A 23,612-nucleotide genomic window follows, 5' to 3' on the forward strand; every position below is an offset into this window, starting at 1 on the left:
TAAAAAATAATTTGATTAATAACATAAATGCATGTACTTATTTCTAAATGATATTAATGTTTTTTTTTTTTTTTTGGTGGTGTTACAAGGAACCCTACCTACAGTTCAAAAATATATAATTGTATATCTAACATTAGTATAAGACAATTATACTTAAGGCTAGTGCTTCAATAAACATTGTGGTATATATAAATCTAAATCTCCATAGGGTGTTTAGATAAAGATTATCTCTTCTGGGCAGGACAGATATAAACCATTGTGCTGGGAGTTAGGAAAGATCTGGCATGGGGCCACTGGTTTGAAGCACCTGAATCTTATTAGAAGTCTCCGGAACATTCCACAGGGTTCCATGACTGCAGCCAGAGGGCATGATGAAGGACTTCAATGAGAGTCTCACTAATCAGCATCCTGTTCACCAGCAGACCCCAGGGGGCCAAAGCAATGAGAAAAACAAGAGAAACCAAACTGAGCCAAGCTCTACAAACACCACAAACATAGAGACGCCTACAAATCTACAGAATTCATACCATTCAAGTCACGCGTAACCTTTTAAATGAGTGCACTTCAGCATACTTTAAAAAAGAGTACTCATTACTGGAATAATATACACTTTAAAAGAATAAACTTAGATATTAACTGAATGTAATGTTTTGGCACCCTTAATTGCATGCTAATTGCAGTTAAATGCATTAAAGTTGTATTATACTTTAAATGCAGTCAGTTAATTAACATCCTGTAAATGTCCTAATTTAACTAAGGATTAATCCTGGTTAAGTCTAAGCCCTGTCTATGGAGCCCTGTCTATGTTTAGGTTTAAATTCAAAATTAAGGTTTTGTAGGTACCCAAGACAGCAAAGGTACAGTTAGCAGACTGAATAAGAAATATTAGGCAACCACAAATGTGTTATGATAAACTGCCTTTAACCTGACTGGTGTGAAACTAGGGCAGTCTGATGCAGTAGTCTGAGCTTGTAAAAGTGACTCATGTCAAGGTAGACATATTATCAGTCCCCGGATTCCCAGAGAATTGAACCCATGACCTACACATGGATAGTGCCCAGCTTGAGTTGTTTGAAATGCAGGAAAGATAGATTTCTGTTCTGTTCAGTTCAGATCTTGGAACCTTTCCTTGGAATTTGTTTTTGTTTGTTTTATTGAAATATGGTGTTTAAAAACTATTTACTATGATTTATTCAATCTTCATCTTTCTTTAGTGTGTAATGTTGCTGTTTGAGCCTGAAAAAGCTCTATAAAGTTACAAAATGCTCAAAACGCTTCACCAACACACTGCTCCAGCCGGCCAGTCAGAGCACATTGCAATTTTCAGAAGGAGGGGCTGCAGGGAAGAGAGGAGCTGTGACAATGTCAAATATGTCACAAAATATTATGATTTTAAAACATTCAAGCATGAAAACCTATTCTAGTAGATGCAAGCCACTCATGTTTCAGTTAACCTTAATCACGCAGCGGACTGGCTCTTGCTTCATGAAGAGTGAAAACTCCATCCCCATGTGGTCCAGCTGATCTGGAGTTGATTTGGAGGAGCACAGACAGACTTGTTTGCATCCCAGGAATCCTCCTACTCTCCTCTGGGGCATACCCTGACCGAGGCCCGGAAGCATTTATCCCAGTGGGCCTCATCGCCCAGACAATATGCAAGATCAAGAAGGAAGAAGAACAAGTTCTAATGATTGTGCCATACTGGCCCAACCAGACTTGATTCTTTGAGCTCACGCTGATGGCTCATGCTTCATTCTCAGGGGCAGGGCACAATCTGACACCCACACCCAGACATCTCTGGAACCGGTCCCTGGAAGGGACGAGAAGGAATTCAGAGGGCTATCACCAGCAATGAGACACAATCACTTAGACAAGACCCCCCCCCCCCCCCCCCCCCCCCACTACTAGGTGGCTATATGCCTTGAAGTGGCTCCTTTTCATGGTGATCTTCTCAAGGTGAAGAACCATGGAGTTGTGGCATTGGGTCAGTGCTTACCTTTCTACAACAGACCCTAGAGAAGCACTTGTCTGCTTCCATCCTTAAGTTGTACGTGACTTCAATAGGAGCAAACCACAACACTGTGGGTGGCAGGTAACTGGGGAGGCACAACCCAGATCACGCAGCGGACTGGCTCTTGCTTCATGAAGAGTGAAAACTCCATCCCCATGTGGTCCAGCTGATCTGGAGTTGATTTAGGAAGAGCACAGACAGACTTGTTTGCATCCCAGGAATTCCCCCACTCTCCTCTGGGGCATACCCTGACCGAGGCCCGGAAGGTTCCTGCCCTCTTGAGATCTCTCCTTAGTTTCACAGGCCCTACAGAGAGATCAACTTGAGACCATACAGTCAGTTGAGCTCAGTGCCCTCTCCATGAGGACAACCTTCCTGATTACACCTACCTGAGTGCAACCTTGTTGGCAGATACTTGCAGAGTTTTGGGCTGGGCTACACCTGACGCTTTTGCAAGATTCTATAATCTCTGCATGCAGACAGTTTCATCTCAAGTCTTGGGTACTAACAGTTAAAAACTCTGACAACTGGTTGAATGTATCACTTCCATTTAGTGTCTTTGCCTTATTTAAGGTGATAATGTATGCTTTTTTGTCCTTGTGAATTTCCCATGTCTGGAGAACCCAGGATGCCTTTTCCTACCTTCAAGTATTCATCGGTGATCAGGTTCAGCAAAGAAATTCACTACCAGGCCCATTACTTGTGACATGCTCTTTTTCCAGTGAACCCATTGTACTTGACCTAAGTGCTCCATATGTACTGATTCGCTAACGATGATCCCATATATGTATTCTTCTACTGTTTGTGTTCCTTTTAAGTGAAACCTGTGTCTTCCCCTGGATGGTGGCTTGCTCTGAAGCCAGTTGCTTCCTCCCCATGTAGTTCTTTCTATCGGATGTAGTGGACAGCACATAGAGGGCCCAGTTCATGGCTGGGCCCCTCTTTGCCCATAACAGTGGACAAACAGTTGCTATATTTTGATTGGATCTTGTTGGAATAGCACAGAAAAAATGTCCAACACCATCAGATAAAGATGCTCTGACAGCAGCCAGACACCTCTTTGAGGGCAAGAAGAACCTCTGGTACCAAGCCCAGGAAGGACAGGACTTCTCATTGATCCACATGCAGTTTCTTCCCTTTACCCACCTAGAGACTGATCCCTAATGTCCTGGTTTGTGACAGTCATAAAATGTCCTCAGGACCTCAGCAATATTGAATGAAACAAAGAAAGACCAAAATGTTCCGTCCAAATCCATTCACAATTATGTTTGCAAACATCAAGACTGATGTAAACTACACATATCCATTACATAATAATTCAGAGAAATGAGTATTCTCAGTGACAGCTATTTGTAATGCAATATCTTACACAGAATCAACTGTTAATGAACAAATGAATGAACGCATAACGGTTGTGTTTCATAACAGTTATGTATGTGTTATGTTAACAATATTTTTCCATCATGTTTTAGTGCCTATTTGTTTAGTATATTGCCATGGGTATACTGTTGGTGGTTTGGAAAGTGATAAATGCATTGATAAACTTTAAAGACACTTTAAATACTTCTAACTGTGTACAGTATGCAAATTAGTTCCACAGGGGAAAGAAGAGTGGGCCACACTGTGTGCCCCCTCTGATGCCAGCAGCCAATCGCAACAGTAGAATGGAGAAGCGCCAAATTGCAATCTCCTCCTCATCAGAAAGGGATAAAGTTACCCTTTCAAATAGACACTCCTTGTTCTGAGTCTCTCTCGAGAGACAAACAGTTCGCCATGTTCTGAGTCTCTCCGGCGAGGATGAGACTGTGACAGAGCAATCTAGTTCTGAGTCTCTGGTTTAACCAGAGAGACAACACAAGATCCAAAGATCGGAGCCTCCAGCTTGTGAGGAAAGAGACACCAACACTCTGTTCAGAGTTTTAGTCCAGTAAGACAACTAAAGCACGTCCCAAGTCTCTATGCTAGAGAGACCAGAGCAGATTGACCAACTTCTGAGTGTCTGGCACAAAGAGGCAGAAGATACACAGAGACATTTGCAACAAGGTTAAGCTCAGGAAAGGTTCTGTAACACTTATCCTTTCTTTAACACAGATTTTAGCACCTTCTGCACCTACTTCAGGGCCTCATCTGCAGGTTCCAGATTTTAGGACCCTTTGGTGCCACAGGAGATCAGCATCCCACAGATCTTTGTGTTCAAGGCTGTTGAAATGGAGTCCAGCTCCTTTCCCCACTGCATTGTCTCCCAGCAAAACCAGTGGAAGAAGAAATCATGATCGGACTGCTTACTCAACCACGTGGAACGTAAATATCACTAAACCAAACCTCTTTCTAGAGACCTTGGCATTGTTGTATTTTATCAGTATATGATTTTCTAATTTACATTAGAGGTAATATAAATGATGCTAGTTAATAAAAAAATGATCTTCAATTTATTTGTTTGATGCATAATAGGGTTCTTCACCTTAGTTTCAGAGAAACAAGAGTTTATCTTTCCATAAGATAATGCAACTCTTTTTATAGCCACACTCAACATAATCTCATGTATTTTATGCATCTTATCCACTTTATTTATTTATCATTCATTGTAATGATTTAGTAGTTGTGTTAATTGGTCTGTTTCTCTTTTGTTAATAAAATCTATTTTATTACAATTGTGTCTTCCTTATGCTAACAATATAGAAGAGGCTCTACAGGTTAAAATTCTCACCAATCTTTCAGATGAATTAGCTGACCAATTCACTCCACTTTACATTTATTCTAAATTATTTAACAGCCTCCTGTTTGGAGTGTTCTCATAAAGCAAAGGAAAAATACCTAGACAAGTGTCTGAAACTAAGAGAGGCGGAAAGTGGTCATTTTATGTAATCATAGCCACACCTTAAGTGACAGGTGATCCAAAAATCACAAAGTCAGTAGTGATGTGAGTACCAATCACTACCTTACTTATTGTCCTTGGCTGGACAAAAGTAAAATCACTACACAGGCAAGTCCACAGGTCATACTCTCCATATACTAACATCACCTTTGGGTAGGATGTGGTCTCCGCAGTGTTCCTTTCTCGACAGTGTCATATGAATGTAAACATTATATATATATATATATATATATATATATATATATATATATATATATATATATATATATATATATATATATATATATATATATATATATATATATATATATATATATTAGGACTGGGCGATATGACGAAATATATCGTCTGGACGATAGAAAATGTCTATCGTTTTATATAAGGCTCTATCGCTTACGCCACGATAAGGCGTTTATGGCAGAATTTTACGTCAAGATGCACCTCATGCCACGGCATGCCCATGCAATACATAAACAAACATGGAGGAAGACGGTAGTAGACGCGGTTCAGACCAGGGTAATTCTCAGAGTAATTATGCCAGAATAGTGGCATAAGCGCTCAAAACAAACTTCAAACACAGACGCTGCAACGGGCTTTTACGCGTGGCACACCATATAGCCATATATTGAAAATTTTTAATGGCAGGTGTAGGGATGGCGAAAACTAAACATTTTCTTGACCGACCACCGAGCCTCATTAACCGGTTGAAACCGGTTAACCGATTAGTTTAAAATATGCTGCGCTATTTGAAATAACAGCCGCGTGCCGCGCTCCCTCTGTCTCTCTCTCTCGCTCTCTCACACACACGCGCTGCCGCCTCCCTTCCACTCACGTCACTTTTTTAAAATCCCCCACAGCACGAAACACGAGTCCCGCAAACGCGCCACAGAGGAGCTTGTTTGTAATCAGAGGACAAATGGCTCCTTAGTTTCAAAATGGTTTAGGTACAAGGTGATCGCGTTGAAAATAAAGGCGTTTGTCCAGCGTTAGGAGCTCATTTGAATCATTGCCGTGGCTCATTTAAGAAAATGACAGCTCCGAAGAGACGCCGCTTTAGTTTGAGGTAGTGCTAACAATAATAAAGAAAGACGATCAACACCTTATGTGTTAACACTGAAATGAAGATGTAATATATTTCCAAATGTAAGCCCATCTTAAGCAAAATGCACGCTTCATACTGTTGTCTGATCTGGCTCTAACCTCGAGTGTTTACTTTTTGCAAACCTTGTGAGCGCGCAAACCCAAACGCCGTGACCTCGCGCCAAATGTTTTTATTGGTTTATTAAGTACAAACAGGCGAGTTATGAAAAATTGAGTGCGAGGGATATGTTCAATCACACAAAAAGATTTTGGAATGAGACGGCCAATTGTAGTAGCGTTTAGTCCACTGTCTATAATAGCCTAATTTAGAAAGAACTTTTTTATTTATTTAAACCGACAACTTTGATCGGTTAACGTTGATACGGTCAGCCATCGGTCAAACGTTCATCGGTTAACATCCCTAGGCAGGTGTTAACTTTACCAACAGTCTTGCTTTAAAAAAAGCTTCTGAATAAAATAAAAATGTAGTCCATACTACCTTTATTTGTTTTGTATATCATTTCAAACTGCATTTCCACATTGCAATTTTGTATAGACTATTCATAAACTGAATTAACAGAAAAATTGATATATCGTTATGTATATCGTTATCGGGATATCAAATGAGCTATATCGGGATATGAAATTTTGGCCATATCGCCCAGCCCTAATATATATATATATATATATATATATATATTAAATGTAAACAACCAGGTGTGCTCAGCTGTAAGTAATAAAAAATGGCATTCAAAATTCCACTCGCCAATTCTTATTGACCTTTTCTGAATACATCAGAGGTGTTTGGAGCTCCCAAGGGTTACCGCTAGTTTCTGTTATTTCGACACAACATCGCACTCCCTTCATCAGGGAACAGAGGTTACAACAGTAACGATACGTTATTGCAATCTTTACAGTTTAAAATCATAGATTGTATTAATTCATAAAAAAATATTTTTTAAAGTGTACATACAGTAGAATAATGTTAAATCCACTGGTGAAATTCAAATGCTCCGTTCACTATCTCCTACCTGTATCTCAGTATTTGCTTGCACAACCTGCAACAGAGAGTCTACAGTGCTCAATGTTTTACTAAACTAGGTAAAGACTAGGACAAAATAGGCCACAGAGGGCAGCTGTGACCTAAAGGTTAGAGATTCGGACTTGTAACCCAAACGTCGTTGGTTCAAGTCTCAGTACCGGCAGGATTTGTAGGTGGGGGGAGTGAACAGCACTCTCTTCCATTCTCATTACCCACAACTGACTCCTGACCAATTGTTCCCCGGGTGATGAAGCAAAAAAGGCTGCCCACTGCTCCGGGTGTGTGCATGGATGGGTGGAATACAGAGCACAAATTCTATTATTATAGTATGGAACATCATATATGTCATGTCATGTCATTTTCAATTTTAAACGGTGGTGATGGAATTGTATTTCTTTATTGTTTTATCTGAATCATTGATTGTTTTTCTGCTGAAGTCAAACACTAGCCTAGAAATCTAGACGCACCCTAGCAGCAGCAAATCTAATCTGCCGCGAGTGTCGTCTAGCAACTCTCAATACACTTCTGAGCTGTAAACGCCAAACTCTGGTCAGGCCAATCATGTTGTGTATAGAGTCGGTAGGCGGAAAATGACGGCAGAGTTGCGCTTGCGTGCTACTAGTAAACACAGAGGCTGGCGAACGGCGATCTTTCGAATCAGCTTTGACCGCGACTCTGGAAGACTTGGAGTTAAGCTTTTCTCTGAGAAAAGTACAAAGAATAGCACTGAAGTAATTCAAAGATGTGAAAAAAAGATGTGATCAGAGTTCTGCCGACAGGATACAGTGAATGTTTAATCTATCAACTAGCTCCGCTTCACATTGCTCTGGTTGGTTGTAGCGCTATCCAATCGCATGCAGAGAGAGATTGAAAGACAACCGTTTATCCCGCCCCTCGGATTGAGCCCTGTCAATGGTGAGTTTCCAGAACAAACATCTTGATGTGGGTCTGGATTGTCAGGCTAGTCAAACACAGCACTTTTGTTGTAAACTATAACCATTTTCTAGTTGACATGTTCTAGTTCTGGCATTAAAAGATCTGCGATTCACAGTACTTCAACACAGTACACAGTAACTCAATCAATCAATCAATCAATCAATCAATCAACTTTATTTATATAGCGCTTTTACAATGACGATTGTTTCAAAGCAGCTTCACAGTGTTAAACAGGACAATATTGCAACAAAATTAGATTTGGCTAGTTTAATTTGGATAGTTTATAGAATTAAATATGACCAAATTAATACATTTTATTTGTATATTTAGTTGAATAAATTGGATCATAATTTTAGTGTCGCCAACGGAGCAAGCCAAGCCAAAGGCGACAGTGGCAAGGAACCAAAACTCCATCAGGGCATGATGGAGAAAAATAAACCTTGGGAGAAACCAGACTCAGTCGGGAGGCCAGTTCTCCTCTGGCCTATTATTAAACAGTGCATAATTATTAATCTGGCAACCTTGCAGGTCATAAATCATATTAGATAGGAATATTCAAAATTTTGGGTATCACGCAAGAGACAGGTTCATTTAGGATGGCGCGTCGATTACACAAGAATGATGTGCCGGTGAGGCAAATTCAGCGGAGACACCAATTGACACAGTCTCAGCAGACACTCCAGGATGAGCTGGCCACACTAACTGTCAAAGTGTGCAATTTCCTATTTGTTTGTCATTGAGTTTTTGGTCCACTGAATACAGTAGATTCATTGGTATCATGGTTTTTGAAATAGAATACAAGAAGCAGATCAATAAAGGTTTTTTTTTTTTTTATAAGTCTAAAAGTACTTTGACTTAGTATTTAAGATTAACTTACTTAAGAGACCTTTGAATGTGGTATAATATTTAATCAAACAGTAGTTTAATCATGTGTGACTTGAATTGTTATTGATTTGTGTGCAGAGTCCTTGCCTTTGGAACATGCAAAAAGTGTCAATGCTATTTAATCACAATGGTCTAGATTTGTCTTTTGAAAATTTAATTTGAAAATGTTATCTAAACTCTTAAATAAACAAACACATTTAACAAACAAACAAACAAACAAATACATCTGCTGTCCATTGATTATGGCCATAATAATCTATCACAAATCAATGCAGCCGAGAGTCTTGCATATATCTATTCTGTAATGTTTCCCCTACATCAATGTAAAATAGTTTGATTGTGATATTCAGTTCATCTGTAATTTTAAACAGCTTAAATCATTATACTGTAGAATGCAAACCATTTCCCCATTTCTCTACATTCAATTTTTTCCATTCAATGAATTGTGTTACAGTTTCCGTTGGTCATTGCCATGCTGAAATCATCACTATGGACAAGCAAACAGAATACTGACAAAAAAAATGCACACATTCATCTTTAATCTGACTGAAATTAAAAACAAGCATGAATGTACACTCTCCATTTAAACATCCATTCTAAAAAAAACAACTCATCTAATAAGACATGCTGCACACACTGAAATAATGTATCTCCCCTGCTCTGTTTATTCACTTCATTCCTCTTTTTTTCACAAGATTTTCTCCTCCTTTCAGCATGACACCAGCCCACAGTGCTGCCTCACACAGAGTGGCCTGCTGGACAACAAATGTGCATCCTGCACAGCTCCAAGCCTTCACCAACTGGTCTCTGCCATCCACCTCACCCACCCTTCCCCTGGCCAGGCTGCCCGGGTCATTCACTCCCCACCGTGCAACGGAACGGCACAAGGCTGGATGTGTTTGCAGCGACTGTAATCAGCCACCCCCCACCTCATGCCACATGCAGGACGCCCATGTGTGACTGTCCTTGAAAAGGTGGCCCAAAAAAAAAAAAGCTTTAGAGGATGATGGAAATTTGCCATCTTTCCTTTTGTCTCATCTTGAATCATCAGAAATATACTAGTGACAAATCCAATAATCAAAATGCAAGTGGTCTCGGAATGAAAGTCAAACCAGCTGTGTCCTCGTGGCACTTAAGCCTTTCTACATCTTCAACAAAAGACAAACCAACCGAACAACAAATATGCATTTGTGCCATTCAAGCTGTGAGTTTCTATCTGCAGGCACCTCAGGGCTCCTGTGGCCAAGACCAGTCCCTACTGTCCAGTTCACACCTCCACCTCCTTACCTTATCGGTGTGAGATCTGATTGCTTTCTGAAAGATGTCTCTGTGGAAATCAGCTATATTAATGACTGTGAATCAAATATGCACTAAAGAAAGCTCGCTTTTCTAAATTTACAAACCACAAGACCAAGTTACAGGACCTACAAGGCTTTTGTGCTCATATTTAACAGCCTTCAGTTCTCTACATATTGAGTTATCGATGACAATAAAGCAGGGATATGTGCTTAGAAACAACACCCTGAAGAGCAGCGCCTGCTCCATTACATACGCTAATAGCACTGACAGCTGAGCGCAGATGACCCCCGTCCCCCGTTTCACCTCATCTTTACAGATGGCCATTAACAGGAGAAATTGTGCCCCTTTTGTCCAAGGGAAAAGGTATTTAGAGCTTCTCAAATTAGGCTTTTGTTTGTTCCCTTTGCAGTTTTGGCACATGCTGGTTGAGAGGGAATTACAGTCCAGATTTACACACACTTGACGTGAGACTGCAACAGAACGCACTTCAGAAGAACCAACTGAAAATGAAAAGCTTCTATATCTATTGAGAAAAATGGAACATGCTTCTTTCAAGCAGAGAGGCCATTCTGTTCCAACATGGTTTCTTTCCAGGAAACACTTCAAATCGTGAATAGGAGCAGATAAGCGTAACAAATAAAGAACAGGAGAGAAGATAGCCACAAAGACCCATGACCGATTGTGTCATATTCCTGAAATACATTTCACACTAAAACTTTGTTCTATTTGACATTCCTTGACATTGTTCTCAAACAGTATGTTTCAACACCATTGAAGTTTAAGTTCCTATGCCTATTAAAACATAATAGGCTGTATATGTTAGAATATATATATTTTAATGGGGTTTCCAGTAATAGCATTACGGTGTAATAAAAAATAAAATAAATAAAAAATTAAATTAAAATAGTCTTACCTAGCATATGATTGGCCACATGGACCTGAATTTCCCATTTACTGTAAAAGACCATCTGACACTTGATGCACTGGTAAGTCTTCTTCTAAACAGTGGAAAAAAATGAAACAAGTGATTAGTATTGGACAATAATGCTTAAAACCAACAACCTTCCTTCTCGTTATTTTGACACAAAACTCATCTTTATTTTTTTTTAAATCGAGTGTCGAAGACCCTAGAACTTTTGTCACACTTGAACCACAAATAAAAAAAAAATGGCTTGAGAAGTTGTGCTTAAAATTAAAAAAAAGTAACAAATCCTTCCCCCGAGGATCAAATTAGTTGGAATGTAATGCGAGGAATGCTTCATTACATGTAGAAAAACCTAAAAATGCTCAATATTCTAACTAAGAATCCCCAAAATTTACCAAAAATGATTTATAATGTCTACATAAGGCATGCACCGAAATCAAAATTCTTGGCCGGAACCGAAAACCAAAAAAGAGGAAACCAGGGCTAAAAAAACGAAAAACGAAACACAGAAATAAATTATTAGTAATTGTAACCAATAAATGTATTTATGGCTATGACTGTGTAACTTTACTAAAAATCAAGGCATTGCAATTGCATAAATTAATATTAAATTTTCAAATAATAAATCAATTACAAATTATGCAAATATTTATTTAGCACATTGCAACAATGCACAGTATAAAATAAAATTAAAATTAAAATGTTTAACTTGACCTCACTCATGTGTACATTAAATAATATGCACAGGCCTACTGGCCTTCAGAAATGTACATAATTTGAATAAAGTAATCAATATGTAAAATAACTGCATATTTAACTGTTTAAATTAAAGATTTATCCTTATTAAACTTACAAAAGCTATTCAATCAAGAGCAGTAAGTGATGTCCTTATCTTTTGTTTGACATTAAACATACAGCAGTAAAAGGCGACTGCCCCTTTAATACCTAATCCACCCTAAGAGGTTATGTACCACATTTCTCGACTGTACAAAGTTCTCTTAAGGCATATACACATGTTGACATACTTTTTGTGTGACTTTGTCCATTTAAGTGCAAGACTTAAAGAGAACTCAATATTTGCGCTCTGCGAGACGAGTGCGCGTGTGAGTTCTCATTCTCGTCTTCTGGCTCTACATCCAGGTGATGATGACGGCGAAAATGCCTGGTCATATTCGAACATACTGCAGCACTCGCAGTAAGTTTACAAAGAGAGACCGTTTTTCCCGGTTTTCTTTTATTAGCGCTGTTGTAGTGTATCACTGAGGAGCCAGTATGTGTATCCATCAACAGAAACATAAACAAAGCATTATTTTCAAGTTACAACCCATATTATAGATGCGTCATCAGATGTGAGATAAACCACATACGCCCACAACGCAGTTCGCAGACATGTTGCTTTAGAAAAGTACACGGAGGTCGCGGTTTCTGTTTGCGTCATCACAACATTTCGGTGATAAAAGTATTTTGGCCGAAAACCAAAAATGGGCTTTTGGGCCATTTTCGGACAAAATTTTCAGTGGCCGAAAATTCGGTGCATCCCTAGTCTACATGTGTCTGACTGCATACCGAAGATAAATAACTTATTTATTTATTTATTATTTATTGACAAAATGTAGTAATTTAAAGGTAAATAAAATATAACAAAACATCCCCCACCCAAAAAAAGTGATTTATATATATATATATATATATAGAGAGAGAGAGAGAGAGAGAGAGAGAGAGAGAGAGAGAGAGAGAGAGAGAGAGAGAGAGAGAGAGAGAGAGAGAGAGAGAGAGAGAGAGAGAGAGAGAGAGAGAGAGAGAGAGAGAGAGAGAGAGAGAGAGAGAGAGAGAGAGAGAGAGAGAGAGAGAGAGAGAGAGAGAGAGAGAGAAATATCTAAATTAAATTAAATAAGCTCTGGACAAAAAAACAAATACATTTTAGGGCTTTAAGTCATTTTGACCCGCAAGAGAAGGATTTGTTACAAAGTGCAAGGGAAGGAAAATATATATCCTTTGAATAGTTTGTTGTTGTTTTTTTCCACTCTTCTTTAGTTAAGTTAATGGTACTACACAATAAATGACCACTATTGTATTGATAGCAAATATATTGAGTAAGTAGGTTTACTGCGAGTTACACCTTACCTCGTCACTCTGGGTGGGGCTAACTCGGGACATGGGGGAGCCCTCGGGAGTCCTTAAATGAGCACCCTCTGGTGTTTGGTCTCTGTGTACAGTCTGCAGGTGTGCCTGAAGCTCTGCCTCAGACTCGAATTTAACATTGCAGCTGGAACAACGGGTCTTGGAAATAGAGGGTGATACTGATGAAGACGATGAGGAAGAAGAGACAGTCTTTCCCTTCCCAGGCGCAGGGCTAAGGCTCTCCCCTTGGGTCCATCCAGCAGCAGGACCAGTTGACGTCTGAGACCCATGATGTAACTGTTTCCCTCCATTTACAGTTGAGCTCTTGCTACCAGCAGCACTGACACATAGCGTGCACAGGCCATATGTCAAACCATTTATGTCAAGTTTCACCAAGTCCTGCTTAGAATGGAACTCTTTGAGACATGCAGCACACTTGAAGAATTTCTGGCTTTGGCTTTGTTGAAGTTGTATGGCAGCCTGGCATGCAGTTGGTTGATTTGTAAATGCTGTTCCCGTCTTCTGCATGTGAAAGGTGCCGTGGATCTTGAGTTCTAGGGTTGAGGTGACAGTCTGCATGCAGACAACACAGCGGAAGCCAGTCAAAGAGTTACGCAAATCCGGATGCATCTGACAATGCTCCAGGAAGTCGTCCTCACTCTGCAGAGGTAATCTGCAAATCCTGCAGCTTCCAGTGTCCAGGCTTTTGCTGTGAGTGACCTTGTGTTCAGTCAGAGTTAGCAGAGAAGGGAAGCGCTCTCCACAAATGGGACACATGTAGTGTTTGACAGGCCCAAGGTGGGTTTGCATGTGCTCCCGAAGTCCTCCCTCCGAGAAGAAGGTTCTAGAGCAGACGTTGCATTTGTGGTTTCCCTTAATCATATCTGCCTTTCTCTTGTGCATAGCACTCTCTCCTGGGCGAATGTTATGGTCACGAAGTTGATGATTAGTTAGGAGGGACTCCATGGTATAGGATGCGCCACATATGTCACAGCTATACATGATCTCTGAGGTATCAAAGTCTTCTTCACTGCCATCCCGACTGTTGTGAGACTCCCCTGCACCAGTAACTCCATGGCTGTTGGTCAGAAAGCCCTGGAAGTCTCCATCATCTTTGGCAACTGAATCACCGCTACCTGACGTGGACCCATTGGTGCTGCAGTTCTGGGTCTTTCCCTCAAACACACAATGCTTTTCACGAAGGTGACGTTCAAGCAGATAAACCGCATGGAAGGCTTTGCAGCAAAAGTGACAATTGTACTTCTTGCTATGGGTGGTAATATGACACTGCAACTCTACTTCTGTGCCAAAGGACTCACCACAAAAAATGCAACGGTGTGAGCATCCCTGATTTTCAAGGTGACTATGTTTGACATGCATTTGAAGGTCAGCCTCATGCCTGAAATCCCAGTTGCAAGAAGTACATCGGTATACTTTCTTCTCATTACTGTGCTTCACTGCAAGATGGAGTTGAGTTGAAACTTTAGAGTCAAACACCTCCTGACAGAGAGTACAGCGAAAAAATAGAAAGGTGTGCATATCCAGAAGATGTTTCTGCAAGTCATCAACGGATGTGAATTGCTTGTCACAGCTCTCACAGATGTAGTATGTAGACATGATGGTGAAATGAACAGTCACGTGTTTGAGTAGAGACTCCTGGTTAGGAAAGTCCTTGTTGCACTGTGGACAGGTTAGCTGTGGCACGACACCATCAAGGTGGGTCTTTAGGTGTGTCTGGAAAAGGTCTAAGCTGGTGTACTTTGCCCCACACTGGTTACAAATGAACTCACTTGAACATAAGGAAGTGCTGTTCTGTTTGAATAGTGAGGCCTGTTCTACAGACACTGGAGATGAGGGGCTGAGGACTCGCAGAGATCTCCTCCCATTGTTGATATAATTCAGAGCAAGAGGGATGTTCTTGTGGTTCTCCTTTATGTGTTTGTTAAGCTTCAGAACACTGTTAAAAATGGGGGAGTTGGTACAGTAAGAGCAGGAATAGATCTCCACAATGGGATCTTTTGGAGTGACCGCTTGAGGAGAGTCAAACTGCAAGCTTCCAGAGTCACAATGGGTCTGTCTGACATGTTCTTCTAGCGTGGCCTCAGTTAAAAATCCCATAAAGCACTTGGGGCAAAAGAATGCATTGCTTTCTTTGGCTACTGGATTAGGAAAGCCATGTGAGTGCCGTATGTGCTCTTGCAGAGCATTAAGATCTCCAAGCACCTCTGGGCAAAAATTGCACTGAAGCAAGCCATCAGACAAGTTAGCAAGTACACCTGAGGTATCCTCTGCATTGTGGACCTGTTTCAGGTGTTCGTTCAAATTACAAAGGGATGGAAGGATCTCCAAGCAAAATTGGCAGGTGTGTGCCTGCTCTGGCTTTTCAACATGCTTTGTTTTAAGATGAATCTGCAGCACAGCAAGGCTTGAGAAAACTTGTTTGTTGCAGTAAATGCAGCTGTATTCAACTTTTGGCTGTTTGGCAGATCGCCTAAACACGTCATTATGAGTTGCCCTCTTTCTTCTCCCACGTGTCTTGGGGACTGTGGAAATGGTCTCCACCATGGTTGAACTGTCAACAGAAAGGTTAGAGTCTGGGGTAGTGCTTGAAACAGAAGTATAACCTACGGGTAACACGGAGGGGCTGTTGCTGGACTCTGGCAGTTGGTGAATATCCATGTGAGTGTACAGCTCCTCTACAGTGGGGAAGTGTTCAAAGCACACAGTGCAAGTGTTGCTCTTCTGGTCTCTCCCATGCACCTGATCAATGTGGCTTAGAAGTGTTCCCTCGTCACTAAACGGCTCGTGGCAATAAATGCACTGCAGACCAGGTTCTAGACTCGCTCCTACAGGAGAAGAGCACTCAGGGTGGCTTTCTGCAATGTGCTTCTGCAGTTCCTCGGGCATGTCGAAACCCTCCTCACAGCGGCTGCATTTGCGTGTCTCTTTTAACCTCCACTCTCGAGGAGACAATCCTTTCGCTCCATCCTTCCCACGTTCATGCACCTGCATGTGTCCATGAAGCGAGTTGGTGGACAAGAACCCACGGCGGCACACTGGGCATTTATGGGGCTTGTTGGCAGCGTGTGTTTTCATATGGATCTTTAGATGATCACTGCGTGAGAAAGCGGAATTACAGTCTCCGCAGTGGTACTTTTTGTCACCAGTGTGAAGCTTGATGTGTCGGTCACGGCTGCGCTTGTGCTTGAACAAGCGACTGCAGTATGTGCAGCTGAAGGGAAGTTTATCTCGGTGACTCTGTTCGTGGCACTTAAGGAAGCTCAGGCGACTGAAGGATTTCGCACAAAACTGGCATGGGTAGGGTAGGCCGGCACCTCCTTCATCCTCACCATATTCATAGTCATCGACATGGCCTGGAGATGTGTGGTCTTTACTTGATGGCGAGGATGCAGGCCAAGAGCAGGATGGGTCATCTTCTATATCAGTTCCATCTGTCAAAAACACCCAGAAGACAAGACAGAATATGTTACCTTTTGACTGTTTTGTTGTATACAGATGCAACAAGAGATCTGTCTTCAAACAAAATGGCATTTGTGAGAAATCTCAATTATATTTGTGTTTTTATTAGGGGTGTGACGAGATCTCTTGCCACGAGATCTCACGAGACTAAACTGTGACGAGATTTCTCGACGAGGTGAAAAGCTGTCTCTTCATATTCTCATGACCTGGTCATGTAGGAGTATGAGGGTGAAGTTTATATTACACCTCCACTGTAGTATTGCTTTTTATAGAAATAAAAACAATTTAATTCAGGTGAATAATCATAACACTCGCTTCAATTCCATTAGCTCATCTAGAACGAGCTGTTCGGAGCATTGATTACGTGACGTGAACACAAGCGTGTGTTATTAATGTGTGTCAGTGAAGCGGTCGTATTCAGCCTGTGTTACGAGTGTGTGTAGTGTGTTACATGTTAGTGGAAAAGACCATGGCGGAGGATTCGTTGAAGCGCCAGACTTATATTTTAAACTGGTTCAGCACCACCGCAGATAATCACAGAGTATACGCACGATTGCAAAAGTGAAAGTAAAAGGGAAGGTGCATTCAAATGTGATTTTAATACGTCACCACTGTTTAAAAAACAGCTCCCCTGTGCCATGAGAATTTTACATAATATGAAAGCTATCTAGTTGTAACCATCTCTTAGCGCTGTACCTGTATGCTTTCGAAGAAAAAATTGGTCTCTGTTTGAACTTTGAAAATTGAGTACTTTGATTATGGTTATTGTTTGCACTTTTAATATATAATCAATTAGTAGGAAGGAGTTTAGCTAGCAGGTAACCAGAATCTCATGTGCAGTTCTTAGGTCTGAAGAGACAATTATACAGGAAAGAATACAGTTCTGCTGTCTTTTACTGTATATGATAATTCATACTCAGAAAGTAGAAATAAAATTACATGCATTACGAGATGATTAGTTAAAACATTTCAAATGCACCTGCAAATAATTTTTAATTTCTAGTCATGCATTTCATCATTGTGTATTTCTTAAAAATACTAAGTACAAATCTCGTCTCGTTCTCGTGAACCCGATCTTGTGTCTCGTCTCGTCTCGTCTCGTGAGATAAGAGTCTCGTCAAACCTCCTAGTTTTTATGGTCAAGATAGATGAAAGGCAAGGTCCATTACACTCTGAAAAATGGGTAAAAAAAAAAAATATCCAAATTCTGGGTTGAGTCTTTTGGGTCATTTGGGTAGTTTTTGTGTTACCCATATCCTGGTTCAGATGCAACAATCCAGTGTTTGGGTAGATTTTGTGTTACCCAGATCCTGGGTCAGACGTAACAACCCATGGGTTGAGTTATTTATCGTAGGACTTTTGCGACCTCTTTAGGTGAGAGCAGCTCCGTCAAATTGGTGAATGTCTTAAAATACAGGTTTGCGTGCAATTAATTGTTTCTAAAAATGTGTTAGTGTGCTGTATATCGTTTAATTGTATGCAGGTCGATCTGTTTCCTGATGATGTGCTACCATGATTGAAGTGCCCCTCGATTATACACATTTAATTATGTGTTAATATGAGTGTTAAAAATATATATGCACCGCTTGAGCTGCTTTTTTTTTGAATGCAATATTTTCTCAACATATGTGAAACATTTGATCGTGATGTGCATTATGGAAATAAATTTGACTTTAACACTAAGTACAATCATGTTTTTGTACTTTATATAATTTGTTCTGTGCATGAATGGTTGTAATGTGTAGCATTTATATACTTGAAGTATATACCAAACATAGTTTGCTATAATTTAATAAAAGGTGACCAACCACAGCAAACCAGTAAAATTTCTTCCAATATAAGGAAAGTTGTTGGATGACAGTGAGGTGAATATTTGTATGTTTAGTTATATGGTGTGTATTTAATGTGAGATGCAATTCACAAATAAGTAAGAGACACAGCCTTTCTGCGAGACACAGCCTTTCTGCAGCACAGGAAATAACTAAAACCAAAAGGTTTGTCTCAAATTCTTCCCATTTAAAGCATCTACCATAGCTATCAAAGCACCACTTGTGTGCCGATTATTTGCATTCAACAATTCATTTCCAAACAATCATTGTCAGACTTGAAATTACCAGGTGGGAGTAGTGTTCGCAATATTACATTGTGCTGAAAAAGTAAGTGCACCCCATGAAAAGCATATCTTCTTTCCCTTTTTTCTTTTTGGACTTAATATGTTCTGGTGCTGATTTGTTATAGTGTAGTATCCAGTCCCAGGTGTATGACAGAACAGACAAATGACCACTTTAAAATAGTTGCAGGTCAAAAAAAGTCTCAAACTGTTGGCTGTTGTGCAATCACAATATTTCTATAACAGCTATGAACTTTTGCACGCAGAGCGAGAATCATCCCATGAGTCCAAGCTTACGCTGAATCATTCTGCATTCAGGACTGCATTTGGAAGGTCATTGTTTAACAAAATAAAAGATCATAGTAAGGACATCTATTTTTAGTTTATTATCTGTTAATTACACAATTTGCTTAGTGTCTGCATATCACTAAGAAATATGTAATTATGCAGGCCTTCCTTAAAAATGAATTGGTTCTTCAGGCAAACCATAAACTGGGTAATTTTTAAATATCTCTACTTAAATAATGGGGTGAATTGCCGATGAGGCTTTGCTGGGAAAGGGGAAGAACAAAGGGGAAATGGCTAGAATTTATGAGACATCTTCAAGCAACCTACTCACTGTCTCTTCCATTGTTTTTACCCTTAGGTTCTGCCAGGGTAACATGCATTTATGAGCACTTAACCCATGACAGCCTATCTTCAGGAAACAGATAACAATAGAGGTTGACCTGCTGTTCCTCTAAACATATAACTTTACACAGCTCAGCCCAAGATACACATTCTAACTAAATCTCCATTTTCCATTGACTCATGGTCTATTGCACAGTTCAGAGCTAAAAGTATCAACAATGCTCAGCCACAAAGTTAACACAAATGGTTACCCGTAATACAATGAAATATAAACTAATGCACTTCCGATCAGCAAGCCAACTGTGTTATGTTAACACATTTTAAGATGTCAGTGTCAAGATAGTGTAGTGTCCATGAGCAAGAGTGTTAACACTGACTGATGGGATCAGAGTCAGGGCAAAAGAAAGCATGTTTTTGTCTCTCTTTCTTGTCTTGTTTTTATCCGTACTTCACTCAGACGAGAAATGTGCAGGACGCTAGCAGCCTGAGTAAATAAAAGCCAGAGTCTCATGGGTCCTCATCCCCGGCTCATGGCAGCGGCCTCTGTGCGCCTGCCAAAGGGGATGCTGGTCCTGAAAACCTACACCCTACAGCTGAGGGTCTGTCTTTGTTGGCCTGCCAAAGCCTTCCTGAGCATCACTCGTCCAACATCCTGCCACTCTCGAGAGGAAGACCTCCATCTTATGAACTGACGTTGGTGCAGGATTTTGTTTTTTAAGCATACAGTGCATGTAGCTCTCAAAGTAACCCGTTTGTTCTGCTCTGCACAGCTGGAAACACTTTTGACATCAACTTTATGAGTGCTTGGAAATGGAATAAGACATTTTAATGGTATAGTATATCTGCTGTTACTCCATTAAAGGCCCCTAATACACTGAAAAAGTGTAATGACAGTGACAGTCCATAAATTATAGTGTTATTTATTTATTTAGTACATTATGGAAAAGATGATGCATATTTTAAAATACATCACAATAAACATCCATGTCTTTCTTACACTGTCTTAATTTATAGTAAGTAAACTTAATTAAACATCGACTAACAAAATGTTTTTGGTTTTATCTCAAGTGAAAATTCAACTTACTATAATACACAGATCAGGCATAACATTATGACAACTGAAGTGAATAACATGAATTATCTCTACATCAGGGCACCTGTTAGTGGGTGGGATATATTAGGCAGCAAGTCAACATTTTGTCCTCAAAGTTGACATGTTAGAACTAGGAAAAATAGGCAAGCGTAAGGATTTGAAGGAGTTTGTCAAGGGCTAAACTGTGATGACTAGACGACTGGGTCAGAGCATCGCCAAAACTAAGCTCTTGTGGGGTGTTCCCGGTCTGCAGTGGTCAGTATCTATCAAAAGTGGTCCAAGGAAGGAACAGTGGTGAACAGGCGACAGGGTTATGGGTGGCCAAGGCTCATTGATGCGCATAAATAGATATGGTGTGAAGGCTGGCCTGTGCTGTCTGATCAAATTGCTCAAGAGTTTAATGCTGGTTCCAAGCCGGCAGTCATCAAAACCCGGCGGAGACAGTGTAATGCTTTGGGCAATGCTCTGCTGGGAAACCTTAGGTCCTGCCATCCATATGGATATTATTTTGACATATACTGCCTATCTAAGCATTGTTGCAGACCATGTACACCCTTTCATGGAAACGGTATTCCCTGGTGGCTGTGGTCTCTTTAAGCAGGATAATACCTTGCAACAAAGCAAAATTGGTTCAGGATTTGTTTGAGAAGCACAACGACAAGTTTGAGGTGTTGACTTGGCCTCCAAATTTCCCAGATCTCAATCCAATCGAGCATCTTGTTTGTTGTGCTGAACAAACAAGTCCGATCCATTGAGGCCCCACCTCACAACTTACAGGACTTAAAGGATCTGCTGCTAACATCTTGGTGCCAGATATCACAGCACACCTTCTGGGGTCTAGTGGATTCCATGCCCGATGGGTCAGGGCTATTTTGGCTGTAAAAGAAAGGGGGACCAATACACGTCATAATGTTATGCCTGATTACAGCTTTCAGTTAAATAAAATATAAGGTAACACTTTAGTATGGGGAACACATATTCACTATTAACTACGACTTTTGCCTCAATAAATTAGGGAATAAGATCATGCAGAATAAGGCATTAATATGTGCTTTAAAAGTACTAATAAACACCCAATACCCTAGTAATATGCATGCTAATAACTAACTAGTTAAAAGTTAATAACTGGACCTTAAATAAAGTGTCACCAAATATAAAGTTATGAAACTATGCCCCTAGCCAAATCAACTTGCTCTTAAACAAGTAATAGATAAATAAGACCAAAGATTGCCCGTTTGATATACCTCAAATTAATTAAATGTCATGTTTAACTACTATCTACTTAAGAGCCAATGGCAAATTGCCAAAGGACTGGTCAAGATAAAGCTGTTCTCGCCGCTGATGACCTGAAGCTCACATCTGCGAAAGTGTTTAAACTAATAGTCAAATAGGCGCTATAATTATATATGAGTCGCAAATATTTGAATAGTTCAGACCAGATGCAAAAGCTGCCAAACGGCACCTCAATCAAAAATGAGATAATCATACTGAGTGAATACTCTCTGCACATTTTATACGTTTATCAAATACTTTCATTTCAAATCCGCTAAATCCCAGCGTCAGCCCATTCAGGTTCTCCAGAAAAAAATGGCGTTTGGGGGGTAAAATGTGTGTTATTTTGGTACGGTTCCCTGCTAAAATTCGCACTCATGGGTCTATATATCACAAAATAGTCGCTTCAACCCGCGGACGTAGAAAACAACCGGCGGAAAAAAACGCGGACTTGGCAACACAGTGCAGTTGAGCTCTGTTGACATTTGACAATGCCTTGCTTCGTTGCTCTGATTGGTTGTTGGTCTATCCAAATGATGCCTTTCCTGGTTCGGTTGAAACACGCCCCATAATCACAGCCCAATGGAGCAATATCAGACTCATATTCTGACTAGAATTGAGTATGACCACGTCAGGCTAAAACACAACAGTGTTCCTTGTGATTCTATAAAACTCTGGCAGTCACTTTACATCACAGCTCCCCCTACAGTGTGGATAAGTGTCTTCATTGTTACATTTTGAATTTTGCTTTCATCATTTGCAATGTTTCCAGTTGCCTCTTTAGTGATTTTGCAACTGTTTAATGTCTTTTTGTACAAACAGGTGGAGATAGAATGGGTAAATCCAGCCTGATCTGCCGGCGATTTGATTTCATAATTTTTGGATTGTCTGGAAACCTGTACAATCATTTCTACTGCTTCTGTTACACTTTTGCGGGAACCAATCACAGACTTATCCACCTGGCACGCTATTGGCGGGTTTAACACAATGACGGATAGAGAAGCGATGGGTCGTTGCCTGTAGATCACGCCTCTTGTGGTCTGATTGGTTGAAGACTATCAAAAGGCATACAGAGTCATTTGAATAATGCTTGTTGATCACGCCTCTTGTGCAGTAGAAAACACAGAGCAGACTCCCCAGACCAATGTTCAATTTTGTATTGAGCTTGGTCTGGTGATAGCCAGACAATGACTTAGAGTTGCAATAAAAAATAAAATTAAAAAATTGACTTGTTTTGAAGTGTTACCCATGGATTGACTAAAGTGACATTTAAAAAAAAAAAAATAAGGCATTTCAATAACTGACTAATAATCTTTTCATTGCCATTAAAGTGAAATTACTGAACTTAAACATAGGAGCCTGACAAAAAAAAATGCTAATTTAAAAGAAAACATGTCAGATAGACTAGGGTTTTTGTGTCTGAACTGAAAAAAATGGTGGATTTGCTCGATCACCATGACAGTCGCCTCAAGTGGATTGATACAAACGGTGAAATGGTCCCAGTGCTGATACTGGGTAAATATCGCAAGGCTGGAAAAGGCTCTCAGCCAATCAGATTCGAGGACCAGTAAAACCTGTTTATAATTATAATTTATAATAAATTATTTTTGGTAATTTGGTTATTGCTGGCAAACAACTATGTAAATAGGTGCTGAATCTTTAAATGTATTGTGTTCCTTAAAGCATTCCTTCTGAATACGTACTGAACACATCTGACACTGCTAAGTAATAGCCCACTGGTGTGGTCACGCTAAAGAAGGAAGTAGACAGCAGGAAATGACATGAAAAATGTTAAAAGGGAAATGTCATCGTACAGAGGAAGATGTTATGAGCCATAAGGGTGATAAATGAAC

The 23,612-nt window shown here is 40.2% G+C and overlaps 1 protein-coding gene across 2 annotated transcripts in view; it reads right to left on the minus strand.

Moving 5' to 3' along the window:
* The window catches only part of LOC137088873 (zinc finger protein 521), a 136,772-nt gene that overhangs the window by 56,077 nt on the left and 57,083 nt on the right, over window positions 1-23,612 (minus strand). For both annotated transcript variants that reach the window (XM_067452234.1, XM_067452233.1), the window contains exons 3-4: window positions 13,178-16,626; window positions 11,042-11,126 (exon numbers count right to left, since the gene is read on the minus strand). In XM_067452234.1, coding sequence (XP_067308335.1) covers window positions 11,042-11,126; window positions 13,178-16,270 — 3,178 coding nt within the window. In that variant the 5' untranslated portion in view covers window positions 16,271-16,626. The remainder of the gene's footprint in view (window positions 1-11,041; window positions 11,127-13,177; window positions 16,627-23,612) is intronic.

Source organism: Pseudorasbora parva, chromosome 9 (assembly GCF_024679245.1).
Source record: "Pseudorasbora parva isolate DD20220531a chromosome 9, ASM2467924v1, whole genome shotgun sequence".
Taxonomy (NCBI): Eukaryota; Metazoa; Chordata; class Actinopteri; order Cypriniformes; family Gobionidae; genus Pseudorasbora; species Pseudorasbora parva.